Raw genomic sequence first — 19,850 nt, forward strand, 5'->3', positions numbered from 1 at the left:
CGCGCGGGGGGCTCGGAAGAGCCAGCTCCCTTCCCTTCCCCGCCCCTCGGCGCGCGGGGCCGGCCGGGCCGCTCCTCCCCTGGGTGGGTCCCGGCTCCTTTTCTGGTAGGATCTATTTGCATAGAGGAAACTGCCCAAAGTGGCCGCTGTGGAGGAGCTGGCGGCGGAGTGGGGGGCGTGCGCCGCGAGCCGCTGCAGTCCCGAGGCCGAGCCCCGCGCGCAGCCGACCTCGTGCCTCGGGCTCTCCCGCCTGCTCCCCGCGCGCGGGCCCGCACCCGCGGCTGCGCACCGCCCCCTCGGAGACCCACGCGCGACGAGCGCGCCATGAGCCCGGGCCAGAGCGCCGGCGGCAACGCGCGTAAGGGCGGCCCGGCGGGCGGCTGCGGCGGCGGGGGGTACCCCGCGACGACGGCCGGGGCCTGGGCGGTGAGCGCGCTGTGCCTGCTGCTCTCTGTGGGCTCGGCGGCCGCCTGCCTGCTGCTGGGCGCCCAGGCGGCCGCGCTGCAGGGCCGGGTGGCGGCGCTCGAGGAGGAGCGGGATCTGCTGCGGCGCGGGGGGCCGCCGGGCGACCTGGCTGCCTGGGCCGAGCCGCACCTGGAGCGCCTGCTGCACGAGGTGAGGGGCGCTGGGCGCGCGTGCGGCAGGGGAGCGTTTGTGCGCCCGGGGCAAGGGCACCGCGGCCGTCTCTCCCGGAGGAGGGGTCGCCTGCCCTGCGTGCGTGAGTCCCTCCGGGCGGCCTGCGCGGCTGGCTGGGGGTGCCGGTCCCCTAGGGGGTCCTGCCGCCTCCGCTCCGGCCGCAGGGTCACGTTGCAGGGCGCAGCGGCCGCAGGAAACGCGAGCCAGACGGGCTGTTTCGGGAGCGAGTAGTGCGGAGGGAGAGAGAGGAAAGACCACGGGCTTAGAAATCGTGACAGACCTGGGGGGGGGGGGCGAGTGTCCACGGGGGTGTGCGCTCAGACCCGTCGCTTCCCGCCGGAGGTGAGCGCCTGGCTCCTCCTCTGTGCCGGGCTAATGACCAGGCTCGTGTGGGAAGTGCCTGGTGGGTGACTCGTCTCCGGTGGCGGCCACTGTCCCGATGCTGCTATACTCGGAGAAGTGGCGGCCCCGGTGGAAGCCTTAGACGGACCCGAGGGCCAGGGCCCTTGGAGGGTTCCGGTCAGCCGGACCTTCCCTGTACACCTTCTCCCAGAAAGGTTTGTTTCCGAGCAGCTCCATTCTGGAGATGCTGTGTTCTGGGGCTCTTAAATGCGTACTCAGTGCCCCGGAAACCTGAGGCGACAGCCGCCTCGGCTTGGTAGGATGAGGGGAATTAAACACCCGGTTTCTGCTTTTAAGCGATGCCACCTGGGGAATGCAGCTACATCCTGAGTTTCCATGCCCTTGTTGGAAGTGTCGAATGAGACTCTGCGACACTTCTATGAAGGTTGCTGCTGTGGCCTCAACACCCTCATCCTTCTTGTGCATCAAAATCTCCACGTTCTGTGCACCAGTGCCCGACCCTGGTAGAACTGAAGACAGGCAGGTGGGCTGGCCAGGGGTCTCCCGGATGAGCTCACCTCCGTGGCCTGAGCCACCCTCTTCCTCCTGAGAGAGGTGGATCCCAAGTCTAGTGCCCAGAGGGGCATCCTTCACTGTATCCTGAAAATCCCCAGTGTTTCAAGGTAGGGGAGAGGGAGGCCAGGCCTGCTGCTACCAATTCCTCCTAAACCGTGCTGGCTGTGATCTTCATTAATGCATTGAGCTGCGTGTCCTTTGAGGAGTTCCTTTGGAATCTTTTGGGGAATGGGAGAAGGCTGGACCACACCTTCTAGTCCACCCTACCTGTTTCTTAAGCCCCTTCCATTGAAGCCAGCTTTCCGTCTCCTCCAGCATGGTTTTGGGCAGAACTGCTGCTTCATGAATTGATTTCCTATTATTGCCTTGAACGTGCCCACAGACTTCGGAACTGGCAACTGGTGGTGAAGGTTTCGTAATTACAGCCCATTATCTTTTGGCAAATCCCTAGAGACCGGGGTGTTGAATTGATTGATGGAGGGCCAGTAAAATTTCTATCTGTAAGTGCAGTAACTGGAGCTGTTCTCTCCCCTAGGAGGCCCCTCTTAGGGAAAATAAACTGGGAGGCCTGATTGAGTAAATCAGAAATCCTGGTACACGCAGCTTATAAATTTGTGTCCATGTTAATGGCAATGGGGACAGGGCAGATGTCCTGACAAAGCAACCCCAGCTGAAAAGTGTGGATTCGCAAATCCTAAACTCTGAGGATTAAGGATCTGAGGGGACAGAAGGCAGTGGCTTCATCCCGCTCCCTCCAGTGGCACTGATTTTACCTGGGTGGGACTGTAGTGCTTGGGCTAGTAGTTACTGGGCAGAACTTTATCTCTCTTGGTCTCTGTCTCTCTCAGTCTCTCTGCTCTTGATTTAGGAAGGCAAAGGGAATATTTCACATCCTGGGATTTGCACTTGAAGTTGGCCATACCGTTCAGCAGGCTGGCGTTAGCACAGGATGTATGTGAACATATGCTTGGTTTGGTTAGGTTTGAGTTAAAGTGCATGTGCTTGGAGCACAGACTGGCTGGTGGACTGTCAGAGATGCCGTGGCATGAATGCACTTGGAGTTGGGCTTCTGGCTGTTTGGGGGTCCCCTGTGGGAGGGCATCTCTTTCCTAGGATATCCGTCTGTTCCTGCCAAAAGCCATTCTTCTCACAAATGTCACCAGCTGGGAAATGTCCACAGCCTGGTGGGCAACACCTACACCCCCTCGCTGAGATGAGGGAGGCACATAATGAACAGTTGGTAATTGGCTTTAAATAGATGTGGGGGCACCTGGGTGGCTCAGTCGGTTAAGCATCCGACTTCAGCTCAGGTCATGATCTCACGGTCCGTGGGTTCGAGTCCCGCGTCAGGCTCTGTGCTGACAGCTCAGAGCCTGGAGCCTGCTTCAGATTCTGTGTCTCCCTCTCTCTCTGCCCCTCCCCCCACTCACGCTCTATCTCTCTCTCAAAAATAAACATAAATGAATAAGTAGATGTGAAGATACTTTTTGGAACCGTTAGATATGAAGGACAAAGAAATATTGAACTGCAAATCTCTTAAGGAAAGAGCGTTTGGACTTGAACGTGGTTTTTGGTTCTGGTTTGTTTTCAGTGAAGCCTGTGCTGAAGTCAGTATGTATGCGAGGGTGCCTGCAGCTCGTCCTTTATCAACAAGCTTGTTTTCAGAGTTTCGGAGGCAGAAACCACATCCAAACCGAGGAAGAGGAATCCTTGCCAACCACACACAACTTTAATGTCAGGGAAAAATATTTAAAAATAAGCCAACAAAAGCCACTGTTAATATGCGACCCGATGTCTTTGTTCCCTTGGGAACAGAGCTGTGACATAACTTTGTTGGGACTGGCTGATGTGCCTGATAATGTAGATACAGAAGCTGCAAAAAAGGGAATATTCATGTTAACATGGGATTATTAAAGAGCCTTCCCATGGTACAAAATGAAAGAAATGGTTTTCAGAACATAAAAGTCATTAACGATAGTATCTTCATTATGACCCAAAGATATTCAATGGAAAACAAGCATCTGATATTATGCTATTAAATGTGCCTTAAATGGGCTGTCTAAGTCACCCATCTCCCATTGGTTACACCTATAATTACAGCATTACAACAGCCTGAATTTTAGAGTAAATAAAATAGCTTTCATACTACAGTAACAAATCTAATGGAAGGATTAAAGAAATATTTAGTTGTATTCAGAGGAGACCATTTCCAGCTTACAATGGATTTATTGTTGGCTCCCGGTCCTCCATTGTCCAGACCAATCAGTTTGAAAACAAGAAAAACCCAGAGACTCTGGGTAAAATTCAATTTCCTTTCCTACCATCAACGACTATACGGATTGGTTAAATTACCGTAAAACCCAGAATCACATGTAGCTTTTTCGGCCTCTGCGGCAGCCTGTCACTTTGTCGGGACCGCTCTGTGGGGCACACTTGAATAAGGTCCAGTTTTTGAATCCCCTAGCACAACAGGAGATGAAGAGTCCCATCATAGCTACGTTTGTTTCCTTGACATTTCCTGGCTCTCAAACTCAAAAATTTCTTTCCAGTGACTTCCTGGCAGGCTCACTTTCTCTATTCATTCTTTTTCTTTCTGGTGGAGGTGGGGGAACAATTTGGGAGAACTTTATAAAACAGCAACGTGCTTAGAGCGAGCCAACCGTCGGGGGCATTTCTTTCGCAAACATATTTTGGAAATGTTTGAATCGGACCTCGACGTTCTGGTTTTGAAGATTTGCGGCACAGCTCCTGAAGTTGGGCAGTCTGTAAACTGAATGATACCAGCAGGCAGAGAAGAGTTTCAGTCGTGCCATTTTACTAGCTGTGTCCTCTAACCTCTGCATCTTCCTGGGTGGCCACTCCCTCGTTTCTTTTTTAAAATTTTTTTAACGTTTAGTTTTAAGAGAGAGAGAGGGAGACAGAATCCAAAGCAGGTTTCAGGCTCTGAGCTGTCAGCACAGAGTCTGATGCAGGGCTTGAACTCACGAACCATGAGATCATGACCTGCGCCCAAGTCAGACATTTAACCGACTGAGCCACCTAGGCGCCCCTCAGCTCCCTCGTTTCTAAGGGTCACAACAACCTCTGTATTGACAAGCAAATAATAGAGAGGAAAGTGTTAGTCCGTAAGTGTGCTTCTTGATGGTAACAGAATATTTGAGGGTGGTCGCTTAAAAAACTCGGTCATTGGATTACCTTGCATAACCAGAGATGTCCAGAAGTTAGTTCCCGAGTTAGTTCGATGACTTGGCCACCAGTTGGGGCCAGGTCAGTGTTTGCCATTCATTGTCTTGGCTTTTCCTCATGGTGTCAAGATGGCTGCTGCAGCTCCAACCATATGTCTTCACACAACAGTAACCAAGGTAGAAGAGAAGGGAGCAGGAAAAAGAGTCATCTTCTCAGTAGGCTTTCTCTTTTGAGTCAGAGCAGGGAAGCTCCCAGTACCTCTCAGAAGACTTCCAGTGTGGCCACCAACCAGAGCCAAGGCCCATGACTGCCATCATCCTTTTACTGGCAAGGGTAATGGGGTTGCCACAGGAGTGGCCAATCTTTTTTTTTTTTTTTTTTTTTAAGTTTATTTGAGAGAGCCTGTTGGCAGGGGCAGAGAGAAACAATCCCAAGCAGGCTCAGCACCATCAGCCCAGAGCCTGATGTGGGCTCGAACTCATGAATGAGATCATGATCTGAGCCGAAATCAAGAGTCAGACGCTTAAACGACTGAGCCTCCCAGGCACCTCAGCTTCGGCCAATCTTGATTTCTCCCCGGGCACAGGCTGGGCACATTGCCACTATTAGAGAATTGTGGTTTTGTTAGGAAGGAAGACAGGGAATGTTTTGGGGAGCAACCAACAGTGTCAGGTGGGTGCTGTAGAATGTTACCCCAGAGGAGGGTTTGGGTGAGGGGCAACGGTCCTCCACTGGCCTACCAGTTTTCATAACCATACCTGCTTTGGGAACACTCCACAGCCACAAAATTTCAGTTTCCCTCAGTCTCCAGCTCTGCCTCCAGCCATAGTCAAAGTCAAGGTTGGCGTGTTCATGAATTCTCTCTGGCACAACCCCATTCTTTGGCGTTTATGGTCTTTAACCCTTCGGTGGATGCCATTTTGGCCCCAGAGTGACTGGCTGGGGTGGCCTCCATGCTGGGAAGGCATTTTCAGTCTCTGCTTCCCAACTTTTCCTGCATCACAGCTTACACAGGGGAGAGGATACCTCTGTCACCATGCAGTAGATGGAAGAGGTTGTTCCGAGGACAGGGAGATCAGTACACCCCAAATTGTGTATGGAGCCCTGTATCCATTAGATGTGCCCCAACAGCTCTCCTCTTTGTCCTCCCTTACCCCACTGCCATGGGTCTCCTTGGCTTTTCTCAGCAGCCATATGTCACCGTGGCCCCCAAATTCCCTTCCAGAGTGTGTGCCATTATATCCGTGGTCCCCAGGGCAGGATGGCCCTTTTACCCTCACCAAGCATCATCCTCATCCAGCCTTTCTACATGTCTTTGGATTCTTGCCCCTTCACATGGCAGTGTGACACGACCCTGCCTCCAACTGGCTTAAGTTAAAAAGGGGATTTATCAGCTAGGAGGTTGCCACAGCCTTGTCTGGCACTGTGTGCCATGGTGGCTTTGTGGGCCTCGGTTTGGGAGAGGAAAGGCTCTGGATGAGGAGTCAGAAGGCCACTGTCTCAGACTGTTCCAGCTGCCATAACAAAATACCGTGGACTGAGTGGCTTAAAAACAAACATTTCTTTCTCACAGTTCTGGAGGCTGGAAGTGCAAGATCAAGGCCCTGGAAGATCCAGTGTCTGGTGGGGGCCCTTGTTTCCTCGTTCACAGGTGGCTGTCTTCACTGTGTCTTCACACAGCAGAAGGGACAAGGGAGCTCTCTGAGCTCTCTCTCTCTCTCTCTTTTTTTTTTAACATTTATTTATTTATTTATTGAGAGAGAGGGGGAGTGGGTAGGGGCAGAGGAAAAGGAGGAGAGAGAGAATCCCAAGCTGACAGCACAGAGCCTGACACCGGGCTTGAACTCACAAATCCATGAGATCATGACCTGAGCCAAGATCAAGAGTTGGATGCTCAACTGACTGAGCTACCCAGACACCCCTGAGGTCCCTTTAATAAGGGCACTAAGTCCTAATCATGTCCCAAAGGCCCCACTTCCTAATACCATCACATTGGGGATTAGGTTTCAACATGAGATAGGGGGTGAACTCTGGGCACCCCATCCCCTGTCTGTCACCTCCAGGGCTGCATGGGGCTTTGATATAATCCTATACCTTCAGAGTAGCTTTCTCCTTCACCAGCTTTCTACACATTTCTCCCTTCTCCCTGATTAATTCTAACTCCCACCATGAGTCATTGATAGGTGTTGCTGGGAAATAGAGTTCTTTCAAACCTGCTCTTTGCAGGGCAGGTGTAGACCTTTTTGTCTTTGCCCCTTGGCTCTCCAACTCCCATGGCTGCTGAATTGTGGCCACTTCCTTATATAGGATGTTATACCCATTGTAGAGAAACAGCTTGCCAACTTGGCTACCCTTCCTTTTCCTCCTTTTCTTAAAAAATAAATAAATAAAATAACCAAAGAGTATGTTGATTTAACATGATCAATGTTACTGATAATCCCACCACCTTAAAACAAGAACTATTTAACTTTTTGCATAATCCTTATCCTGGGACAGATTTACACCTACCCAATGCTAACCACAGAGTGTGTCCCATTTGTACATTGCTTGTATATATTTCAGTCTTGTATCAACATTTTTCCAGGTGGGCCCCCGGGGTGGCTCCGTCGGTTAAGCATCCGACTCTTGGTTTCGGTTCAGGTCATGATCTCCCGGTTTCATGGGTTTGAGCCCTATGTTGGGCTCTAGTGCTGACAGTGCAGAGGCTGCTTGGGATTCTCTCTCTCTCTCTCTCTCTCTCTCTCTCTCTCTGCCCCTCCCCCACCCTTGCTGTCTCTGTCTCCCAAAAAACAAACAAAAACTTCAAAAACATTTTTCTAGGTGCTGCACAATCGTTATGGTCATGTTTCACAACTGCATCTGATCCTGTCAATGGAATCTGCATATTTCTTTTTTTTAATATATATTTTTTTCATTTTAATGTTTATCTATTTTTGAGAGAAAGAGAGCACAAGTGGGGAAGGGGCAGAGAGAGAGGGAGACAAAGAAGCCAAAGCAGGCTCCAGGCTCTGAGCTGTCAGCACAGAGCCTGATGTGGGGCTCGAACTCACCAACCGTGAGATCACGACCTGAGTCAAAGTCAGACGCCCAACTGACTGAGCCATCCAGGCACCCCTTTGTTTTCATTTTGGAGAGAGAGTATGAGTGGGGAAGAGGGGCAGAGGGAGACAGAATCTCAAGCAGGCTGCATGCTCAGCGCACAGCCTAACGTGGGGCTCTATCACATGAACCATGAGATGATGACCTGAGCTGAAATGGAGAGTCCCCCGCTCAACACACTGACCCCCCCAGGCGCCCCAGAATCTGCATCTTTCTATCAACACAGAGAATTGAGGCCTTCCCCACATTTTTGTTGGCACAGAATACAGTGTAGCCAGTGGTTTCATGGGGCAAGTTTCTTGTGTTATTCTTTAGGGTGTAAGTAACTGCCTAAGGAAGAACATCTTTAGGGCTTTGCTTTTTGTTTTGATTTTAGATTATCCAAATTTGTCCAGGCAATCCACATTTATCCTCCTGTGGTATTCCAAACCTGTACCCTTGTGAAGTCATGTTTCAAGTTTTATGATGGGCAAAGTGGATTCAATCTATCGTTTGGTTGAAAGAAACATTTTTTTTGTTTGTTTTAAATGGGCTTCATGCCTAGCAGAGAGCCGAATTCGGGGCTTGAACTCAGCACCCTGAGATCAACACCTGAGCTGAGATCAAGAGCTGGACACTTGATTGAGTGAGCCACCTGGGCGCCCCTGGTTGAATTTTTAAATTTTCAGTTGGATTTGTTGTTGTTGAAAGCAAAGGGCAATTTTGAAAACTGAAGATTTCATCTGATAATTAGGCTCATTTTTTTGGTTTGGTGCAGACCCCTTTCTTGAGCAGCATTTAGCTGAGCCAGGTACTGCACTCAGTCTGCGTGAGTTCTTTCTAATTCTGTGAACAAATGTAATTCGGTTTGGGGAGTGCTGTCTGGAGGCCACACACGACCTTCAGCTCCTTCCCCGTTCGATTTTCTCCATGTGGAGGATCAGGATTAATCTTTAATTGTTGACACAGGCACTCAGAAAACATCCCTTCAGCATGTCCGGAAACATATTTCAGGACTAAGCACGAATCATTGGGAGAAAAAAAAATAGGTTTGCAGATGTAGTTTTAAAGAAAGACCCGTCAGGGTGCTCCTAGAGGCTCTAGGGGAAATGACCGAGTGCCTCTCTTGTGGATAGCCTGGGCAGAAGTGTTCACATGTACGTCCTCACGGTTTTTCTTTTTTTTTAAATTAATTTATTTATTTTGAGAGAGAGAGAGAGCTTGAGAGCAAGGGAGGGGCAGAGAGAGAGGGAGAGAGAGAGAGAATCCCCAGCAGGCCCCACATGTCAGCACAGAGCCGGGTGCAGGGCTCCACGCATAACAGTTACATCGTGACCTGAGCTAAGGTCAAGAGTCAGATGCTTAACGACTGAGCCACCCAGGAGCCCCGCCCTTACAACATTTGTTAACAGTCCCATCTCAGTCCCCACCCCCCTGTCGGGGGCACTTCACCCCTTCCAGAAGGGGTAGCGACTGTCCTCAGGTGGCAGCGTTTGTCTGAACCCAAGTCCTGGGTCCTTTCCGCAGCCTCATGGAAAACTCTGTGGCAGCACTAATTGAGTTTGGTTCAGTAGCAACTTCTTCTGCCAGTGTAGACATCCTCCATACGTGACCTATTTGTGGGGTGGGGGGGAAGACTTTCACTTTAGGTAGACCCGGGTTGTGTCCCCACTCTGCCATTTCCCAGCTGTGTTACTTTCAGGTAAATGACTGGTTTTCTAAACCTCTGTTTGCCCGTCTATTAAACAGGGGATTATAATATTTGCCTCACAAGGTTTCCGTGGGGATTAAATGAGCTGATATAATCCAAAGTGTTCCAGACGTCATATACATCCTGAAACTGGCTGTTCTTATTAGAAGGCTTTCTGTGGCTGAATCCAGAAGGAGTGTGTATGTCTGTTTGCTAATTGAAGAGGAGGTCCCATGGTCCTTTTAATTAACGCTGAGATCCCACCATTCGAGGGAGGCCAGACAGAAGTGAAAAAGGTATTAACTTACATCAGTCTCTCAGTCAATGATGGGAAATGGCTTCGTTCCTGAAGGAAAGCAAGGACTGAATTGGCTTCATAATTCCCACTTTTTTTTTTCTTCCAGTTTCTCATTTAAGCAGAATGAGATTTTTTCATTTAAACAAAAAAATTTCCCATTTGATGACCAAAATCAAAACGTAATTATTCATGAAAATTAGTATATGGATTTTTCATTGCAGAAGGGCCCCAAACACCTAATAAATTCGTTTTAAATAATGAGTCTGTTCATGTGGTTGTGCAATATGGCACGAACACCCCCAAATGCTCGTGATTAACCTGATGGATTAGAGGCCCCACACACATCTGCTTTAAGTCACATTGGTAAATGAGAAAATCTTTAGTTTTTTTTTTTTTTTTTTTTTTTTTTTTGATGTAGCCACAAAATCGGGAAGGAAGGGAAGTGCTTTCAAATGGGTAATTTCAGCTTCTAAAACTGACTATGCCTCCAACTTTGAGTTGTGAAACAAGTCATAAAACAATTATAGTGATTTCTGGGGGTTTTAGAGGACAGTTTAAATAAAACCTCCTCTGCTTCGGGCCTCCCAGTAGGGCCATCACACAAAATGCGCAGTCTGTCCATTCATTTCACGGTCCTTTCTGTGGGATGGCGATGGCCATCCATGGCGTCTCCTTTTCAGCCGCGTGGTGTAGCTTAGTCCAGCAAAGGGCAAGTTCACCTGGCAATTGGGCTGGAGTATGTGGACTATGAGGGCAAGCCACTGTGAGGGCTGGAGGGCACAAGGGTGTACACACGCACATGAAAGCAAGGGTGCACGCATGTGAGTGTGCACACACGTGAGTGCCTGCCTTTGTGTGCATACATGTCTGTGCACACATGCATGTGTGTGTATGTGAATGCTTATGTGTGCATACACATGGGTGTGCATGTGCACATATGCACCACAGAGGTTGTCCCACTCAGGTCCTCCTGAAAGCCCCTTTAACTGGACCCTCACAGCTCAAGCCGTGGGCTCCAGAGTTGTGAGATCTGGGTCTGAGTCTGGAGATGCCTGTAAACTGGCTGCAGTTGGGACACCTGGGTGGCTCAGTCAGTTGAGCATCTGACTTTGGCCCAGGTCATGATCTCATGGTTCACATATTCGAGTCCCACATCAGGCTTTGTGCTGAGAGCTCAGAGCCTGGAACCTGCTTCTGATTCTGTGTCTCCCTCTCTCTCTGCCCCTCCCCAGCTCACACTCTGTCTCTCTCTCAAAAATAAATAAAAACATGTAAAAAAAATTAAAAAATAAAATCAACTGACTGCAGTGCCTTGGAGACCAATGAGTTGGCTTTTCCAAACCTCCACTTCCTCCTCTGGAAAAAGGGTGACAGGGGTGTCTGGATAGCTTAGTAGGTAAGCGTCCGACTTGGTCTCAGATCTCATGATCTCATGACTTCATGATTTCATGGTTTGTGAGTTCAAGCGCTGCATGGGGTTCACTGCTGTCAGCACAGAGCCCATGTCAGATCCTCTGTCTTCCTCTCTCTCTGCCCCTCTCCGGCTCGCACGTTTGTGCTCTCTCTCTTTCTCTCTTTTTCAAAAATAAGTAAACTTAAAAAAATTTTTATAAAAGGAAAAGGGGGACAGTGTCTGCTTCACTCTTTCCCTGAGGATGACGTGATACTTCCTACGACAATGAGTGAGAAGTCACGTCACCCCCTACCCACACCCTGCCTTGCTTATCCTGATGGTGGGTGGCTGCCAGGACTGTTCATTAACATCTAGTCCCAGGGCCCTTCCTGGGGATGGTTCCTCCTCCTCCTTGTGCCTGTCGTGAGGCTCACACCTAGGCCTGGCTTCCAGGGAACAAGCTGGAAGAAGATGCCTCTACCCAGCTGGCTGGTCCTGTGATCATTTCTTCATGGGCCTTCTTCTGTCTCCTTCCTTTAGCACCTGGCCCTTCTGGAAATGCTTTGTCTCTCTGGGTCCTGTCCCTCTGTGCCTCGGGCAGGCCTGGCCACTCCTCATTCTTCTTGTCCACTTCCTAGATATTCTCAGTGGAGTTCGGTTCTCTCCCCATCAACCCTCAATGCCTCCTATGGCCTGTGGGCCCATGAGGAGAAAGCACCTCACTCAGCTCTGCAGTCAGGCCTCCATGTCCTTTGAGCCTCTCCTTGCTCCAAGATGCCTCCTTGCCCATCCATCCCCATAGGCGGCAGGCGGGGTGGGGTGGGCTTTCGGGGAGACCCCATCTGTCTTTGTCTGCTCAGGCTGCCTTTACAAAGTACCCCAGTCAAGGGGGGTGTAAACCACGGAGATTTATTTCCTCACAGTTCTGGAGTCTGGAAGTCAGAGGTCAAGGTGTTGGCTGGATTGGCTTCCCCTGATGCCTCTCCTTGGCTTACAGATGGATGTGCCCTTGCTGTGTCCTCACACGGTCTCCCCTCTATGTGTCAGTGTCCTAATCTCCTCTTCTATTAAGGATGTCAGTCACATTGGATTAGGGCCCACCTTAGTGACCTTCTTTTGACTTAATCACCTCTTTAAGGTTTATTTATTTTGAGAGAGAGAGAGGGAGAGGGAGAGCATGAGTGGAGGAGGGGCAGAGAGAGAGAGGGAGAGAGAATCCCAAGCAGCCTCTTGCACTGTCAGTGAATTGTGAGATCATAACCTGAGCCGGAATTAAGAGTGGGAAGCTTAACTGACTGAGCCACCAGGCACCCCTTAATCACCTCTTTAAACATTGTGTCTCCAAATACAGTCACATTCTGAGCTATTAAGGTTAGGACCTCAACATATGGACTCTGGAAAGACACAAGGCAGCCCAAGACACTGTCTAATCAGATGACACGCCAGGGTAAACTGTAGGCATTCCCTGTGGACAAGACCAAGAGGTCAGGGTCAGCAAAAGCAGGTGACCCCAGTGTGGGGATTGTGGCAGGGCCTGGCTCGGTGACCTGGAGTCACTGGAGAAGACCTGCCATTGTGTGGGAAGGCTTGGAGGCTCTGCCCAGGGACAGCCCGAGGACTCTCCTCAGTCTGTCAAAGCCTGTGGTGGAGACCGTCCACTCTCTACCCAGGGCCACTGATGGGATTTTGTTCTGTCAGCCCAGTATGGTGAACCGTGTGGTGAACCGTAGCAGATTCTGACAGGATAAGATGTAGGTCTTTGAAAAATCATAAATGGAGGGGCAAGGGGGCATGACTGGGTGGCTCAGTCAGTTGAGCATTGATTTTGGCTCAGGTCATGATCTCATGGTTTGAGAGTTCAAGCCCTGCATTGGGCTGTCTTCTGTCAGTACAGAGCTGGCTTCGGATCCTCTGTTTCCCTCTTTCACTTCCCCATTCACTCTCTCTTTCTCTCTCTCAAAAATAAACATTAAAAAAAAAGAAAAGAAAAATCATAAAGGGGAACACGAATGAAGATCGCTGAAGAATTGCATCTTGCTTACAGACTAAACCTTTCGAAGCACACTAACGTGTTTCAGGGCTCAGGGGTGACCCCTATGGAAATGTGTGCCTACGCAGTTTGGAGGTCACTCAGTGTGCCAGTGGGAGTCACTGAGTAAACCCCACGTTCCTTAGGAAAACATTTCTGAGCTCCTGCCGAATGCCTGGGTTGGACTGGGTGCTCTCACTGGCTCTTCACTTGACTCTGCTGGGGGTTTACCTGGCACCGACCGGGGTGGGCCGTGCAGCCCAGTGGGGTGAAGTGATGCCCTTTGACCCCGGGGCCCCTGCTCTACCATCCCATGGGAGCCACAACTGTGGGAACCGGGGCCCAGGTGTTTTGTAGTTTAGTTTGTTTTTTGGGTCTATTTGACACATAATGAACTCCAAATATTTTAAAGTTACAGTTTGATAATTTGTGACGTATGTGTGCATATGTGAAACTATCTCTTCAGTCAAGGTAGTGAACATATCCATCACCCTCAAAGCTTCCTCTGCCCCCTTGACTTCTGTCCCTTCCCACCTGCCACTCAGGTATTGCTGATTTCTCTTGTTATTGATTAGTCTTTTTTTTTTTTTTTTTGGATTTTTATATGAATAGAATTATACAATATTTGCTCTTTGGTTGTGTGTGGGTGTATTTGGTTTCCTTCAATCAGTATAATTATTGAGAGATTCATTGATAGTTTTGCATGTATTATCATTTCATTCTTTTCATTACCAAGTGTTATTTCATTATATAGATAAACCATAATTTGTTTATCCACTCACCTGTTAATGGATATTTGGGTTTGTTCCTCGTTTGGAGCTATTACAAATAAAGCTGCTTTATTAACATTTGTGTACAAGTCTTTGTATGGACATGCTCTTTCATGTCTCTTGGGTGTAAGTACCTTGGAATGAAGTAGTTGATCATCTGATAGGTGTAGGATTAACTTTTTTTTTTTTTTAAGTTTGTGTATTTTGAGGTGGGGAGGGGCAGAGAGAGAGAGGGAGGGAGAGAATATCAAGCAGACTCTGCGGTTTCAGTGCAGACCCTGAGGCAGGGCTCAATCCCAGGAACTGTGAGATCATGACCTGAGCTGAAATCGAGAGTTGGACGCTCAACAGAGTGAACCACGCAGGCACCCTACGAGATTAACTTTTCAAGAAGCTGCCCAACTCTTGTTGAAAGCCATTGTATCATTTTATATTCCCACTAGCAACATAAACAGAATGTGAGTTCTTCTGTTTATCCACATAATTTGCCCTTTTACCTCTGGCTGCTTTTGACATTTTCTCGCGATCACTGGTTTAAGAAATTCAAATGTGATATGCTTTGGTGTCATTTTTTTTGTGTTTATTGTGCTTGAGTTTCACTGAGATTCTTGGATCTGTGGGTTTATAGTTTTCATCAAACTTTGAAAAATGTTGTGGCCATCATTTCTTCAAATACTTTTTTCTGTCCTACTTTTTCTGTCCCCCAATTTGGGGACTCCACTTACATGTGCATTAGGAGACCCAGAGTTCACTGATACTCTTCTCTTTTCTTCTCTTTTCTTTTCTTTTCTTTTCTTCCTTTCTTTTTTAAAATTCTTTCTCTCTGTCCATTTTGGATAATTTCTCCTGCTGTCTTCAGGTTCACTAATCTTCTCTTCTTCAGTGTCTAATCTTGTCCTTAATCCCCTCTGCTCTGTTTTTCACCTCAGACATGGTAGTTTTCAACTCTAGAATTTCAGTTTAGAGATTTTGATTTCTTTGATGCCTCTGCTTAACTCTCTGAACATGTACCATATAGTTATAATTTTTGTTTTATAGTCTTTGTGGGATAATTCTAACATCTGTGTCAGTTTTGGGTTCGTTTCAGTTAACTAATTTTTTTCTGCCCCTTATGGGGCCTATTTTCCTGCTGGTAATTTCTTTTTCTAAAATTTGTTTAAAAAATGTTTACTTATTTTTGAGAGAGAGTGAGCACCCGCGTGTGAGCAAGCACGGGGGAGGGGCAGAGAGAGCCGGAGACACAGAATGGGAAGCAGGCTCTAAGCTCTGAGCTGTCAGCACAGAGCCTGATGTGGCGCTCAAACCCACGAGCTACGAGACCTCAGTCGAAGTCAGATGCTTAAACCGACTGAGCCACCCAGGTGTTCCCTCCTGCTGGTAATTTCTTATTGTATGCTGGACATTATGAATTTTACCTCATTGGGGGTTGAGTATTTTTGTATTTCTGTAAATTTTCATGAGCTTTGTTATGTTACAGTTATTCAGAAACAGTTGGACCCTTTGAGTCTTGTATTTAGGATATGTGAGGTGGGACCAGAGCCACGTTTAGCCTAGGGTTGATTACTCCTTATCTCTGAGGCAAAAGACCCTCCTTGGTGCTCTACTCAGTGATTTATGAGTGTGAATTAAGGGTTTACTGGTTTGGCTGGGGGAATGGGCACCCTTCCCTGCCCCATGTAAGAGTGAGGCACTGTTCCCTGCATCCTTTTGGGTGGTTCTTCTCCCTGCCACGGGTCATTGCCTCCTACACATGCTGATCAGTGCTCCATGGACATCTGCAAAGAACCTCACAGATCTCTGGTTCTCTCGGGTCCTCTGCTCTGTAGTCCCAACTGCCTGGCATTCCTGGACGTCCAGGTCCATCCTTCAACTTTGGGTAGCTGCCAGGCTGCATGTGTGATTCCCCCTTCCCTGTGCCCAGCCTGGAAACTCTCCCCAGGCAGGAAGCAAGAGCAGTTGTTCTCAGTCTGAGATCACTCTCCTTTCCTGCTTGGTATCGGTATCCTCAAAACCTCTGTTTCATGTATTTTATTTGCAGAATTTGTTGTGGTGGTTTTTGAGTTTTTGGTGGTGTTATTTTATGCAGGGGGATAAATATAGTCATTGCTCCTGTATCTTGCCTAGAAGTAGAAATCCATGATGTAGCCTTTAAAATGTTTTGGAATAATTCTAGATTTATAGAAAAACATAGTTACAGGGGTGCCTGGGTGGCTAAGTCAATTGAGCATCTGACTTGGACTTGGGTTGTGAGTTCGATCCCCATTTCAGGCTCTCCGGGGTCAGCATGCAGCCTGCTTCAGATCTTCTGTCTCCCTCTTTCTGCCTAGCTCCTGCTTGTGAGCTCGCTCTCTCTCTCTCTCTCTCTCTCTCTCTCTCTCAAAAATAAATAAACATAATAAAAGAAAAATATAGGTGTGCCTGGGTGGTTAAGCATCTGACTTCGGCTCAGGTCATGATCTCATGGTTCATGGGTTTGAGCCCCGCGTCCAGCTCTGTGCTGACAGCTCAGCTCAGCTGATTCGGATTTTGTGTCTTCCTCTCTCTCTGTCCCTCCCCTGCTCACACTGTCTCTCTCAAAAAGAATAAACATTAATAAAAATTTTTTGAAAAAATGAAAAATGTAGTTACATATGTACATAACTGTAATACATTTGTCCAAAGTAAGAAATAAACTGTGATAACTTACTGCAGCAGGCAGAGTTCTAGGACAGCCCTCAGGATTCCCACCCCTTGTTGTACACACTTTGTATAATTCCCTCCCCAGTGATTATGATGGTATCACTCCTTTGAGTTGCCAATGAGTTGGCTGAGTTCATTACAAATCTTATCTTTGGTGGGCCTGACATAAGCAGGTGAGGCCTTAGAAGGGACTGGGTCCTTCCTGAAGTCAGAGGGATCTGAAGCATGAGAGCATGTGTGGAGGGGGCACATGTCAAGGAACTCTGAGTGGCCTCTAGATGCTGAGAGTGGCCCCTGGCTAGCAGCCAGCAAGAGAATGGGGCTTGTAGACCACAAAGAACCACATAAGTTTTAAAGGGGATCCAGAGGTCTAGAAAGAAACACCCAGCTGATGCATTGATTTCAGCCTCAAGAGACCATGAGCAGGGAAGCAAACTTGTCTGTGTTCAGACCTTTGACCACAGAAAGCATAGTAAATGTGTATTGTTTTAAGCCACGGATTTTGTGACAATTTGTTATGCAGCAATTGCAAACTAATGCAATTGCTATTAACTAAAAAGGACCAGGTCGAATTCCTTAGTAACAATATCCCACTGTTAATCTAGCAAGATTTCAACAAAGACCTCTGTGAGGACCAGCATGAAGCCATGAGTCCATTCCCACCACCTCTAATTTTTTTAAAATTTCTAATGTTTATATATTTTTCAGAGAAACAGAGAGAGAGAGAGCATGAGCTAGTGAGGGGCAGAGAGAGAGAGGGAGGCACAGAATCTGAAGCAGGCTCCAGGCTCCGAGCTGTCAGCCCAGAGCCTGATGCAGGGCTCAAACCCATGAAAGGTGAGATCATGACCTGAGCCGAAGTTGGACGCTCAACTGACCGAGCCACCCAGGTGCCTGCTTCACCACCTCCAATTTTTAAGATGCTTTTAATATACCTATATTATACCTTGGTTGGAGATGATTAGAATTTTGATCAATAATAGATCTGGCATATGAGAAAATATTTGGGAAATCATATATATCTGTTAAGAATGTAGTATCCAGAAAATATAAAGAACTCTTACAACTCAGCAACAAAAAGACAACCTGATTTAAAAATAGGTAAAGGGGGGTGCTCAGGTGGTTCAGTCAGTTAAGCATCTGATTCTTGGTTTCGGCTCAGATCATGATCTTGGCGGTTTGTAGGTTCGAGCCCCAAATCTGGCTCTGTGCTGACAGTGTAGAGCCTGCTTAGGATTCTCTCTCTCTCCCCCCCTTCTCTCTCTTACCCTCCCCTCCTAATGCCCCCTCTCGAAATAAATAAATAAACTAAAAAAAAATAAAAGTTGTTCACTTAATTTTATGCGATGTGAATTTCACCTCAATTTAAAAAATACATGTGATTTTGAAAATAACAAAGCTGTATCTTAGTTGGTCTTAAGTGACTTTGTGATTTATTTTTTACCCATCTTTAAAAAGTGAATGACAGACTTTTTTTCAGATCACCCTAGTTCTTCCTCTAATGTCCCATTCCTACTCCAGAATCCCATCCAAGGCACCACATTGCATTTCATTGTTACGTCTTCCTGACCTATAGCATTTTCTCAGTCTTTCCATGTTTTTCATGACCTTGACAATTTTTGGACATACTGGTCAGGTATTTTGTCGAATGGTCTTCAGTTTGGGCCACTCTTATGATTAAAGTAGGTTTTGCGGGCTTGGGAAGAACAGCATCAAGGTAGATTGCCATTGTCCTGGCATCATGTCGGGTCCATGATGTCACATGACCTATCACTGGTGCCATTAACCTTGATCACTTGATTAAAGTTGTGTCTGCCATATTTTACATTATAAAGTCACTATCTTCCTTTCTCTGCCTTTAGGAAGTGAGGAAGTCTAACCCTCACTCAAGGAGGGTGGAACTTAGCTCCACATCTCGGAGAGGGCGGTATCTACATATATTATTGGGCATTCTTCTATAGGGAAAAGAGTTGTCTCTTCTCCCCACCTATTTATTCAGTCATTTGTATCAGTATATAACTTATGGGTTTCTAACTTATTCTTTGGGTTATAATCCAATACTGCGTTATTTTTATCTTGTTGCCAAAATTATTCCAGCTTTGGCCATTTTGAGCCTTTTTGGGTAGGTTTTGTGTTTCTTTGACATACTCTTCCCTCCCTTCCTTTTTTCAAAAAGGACCTCCCTTCTTTCTGCCACTACAAGGCACTCCAGGTTCATCTTGTGTATTTCCTGCCCTGGGCCTAGAATCAGCCATATCTCCAATGAGCCCTGGTTCCTTTTCTTAGAGAATGGTATTTAGAAACCAAGATTTGGGTGCTGGGTGTGCTTGATGTTTCCAAGGTATCATTGATTATAGGTTTTCTCTGCAGACATCTATAGTATATATGTGTGAATATTCGCTCCCCTCTGTACACATACCTATGAATATTTCTGTATGTATCTTCCTGTAGGCATTAGATGTGACCTCATAGTGATGTCTCTGATTAATTCAGCACAAGATGGTTCATTCTGTCTTTCCCACTTTGTGTATTTATAACTTCTCTTTTGGACAACGAGAAGCCCAGCTCTCATTACCAATAGTTTATTTACTCACTTGTTTGTTGCTAATGTCTATAAAGTAGTTTCAGAATTGCTGACCTGTACCCCTGTGAGAACCAACTTTACCTACTGGAGTACAGCATTTCCAGACACTTCCTTTTGTGTCCAGCCTTATAGTTCTCGATCAAGATGCTATTTTGCATGTTGGTCAGCTACATGTTTTTTCCTAACACTTTCAGTGAGTTATGTCATACAGCTTTTTTTAAGTTAGTTTATTTTTGAGAGAGAGAGAGAGAGGGAGGGAGTGTGAGCACAAGCAGGGGAGGGGCAGAGAGAGAGAGAATCCCAAGCAGGCTCTGCATGTTAGTTCAGAGCCTGACGTGGAACTCAAACTCACAAACCGTGAGATGATGACCTGAACCAAAATCAAGAGTCAGACACTTAACCGACTGAGCCACCCAAGTGCTGCTGTCACACAGTTTTAACATAGTTGGATTCACTTGTCACAGCCCACATTTCATCCAGGGATTCTCTGATATCCTGGTTGATTTTTTTTTAATTGCATCCATTAAAGTTCACTCTTTGTGACGTACAGTCTTAAAGGTTTTGACAAATGTGTAGAGTCATGGGTCCA

At 47.4% G+C, this 19,850-nt stretch overlaps 1 protein-coding gene across 1 annotated transcript in view; it reads left to right on the plus strand.

Annotated features, from left to right (window-relative positions):
* Window positions 1-324: 324 nt before the first annotated feature.
* COL23A1 (collagen type XXIII alpha 1 chain) overlaps window positions 325-19,850 on the plus strand; it is a 356,590-nt gene continuing 337,064 nt past the window's right edge. Inside the window, exon 1 of the mRNA XM_042982305.1 lies at window positions 325-615. Within this exon, the coding sequence (XP_042838239.1) occupies window positions 325-615 (291 nt within the window). The remainder of the gene's footprint in view (window positions 616-19,850) is intronic.

This window comes from Panthera tigris, chromosome A1 (genome assembly GCF_018350195.1).
Source record: "Panthera tigris isolate Pti1 chromosome A1, P.tigris_Pti1_mat1.1, whole genome shotgun sequence".
NCBI classification, from domain to species: domain Eukaryota; kingdom Metazoa; phylum Chordata; class Mammalia; order Carnivora; family Felidae; genus Panthera; species Panthera tigris.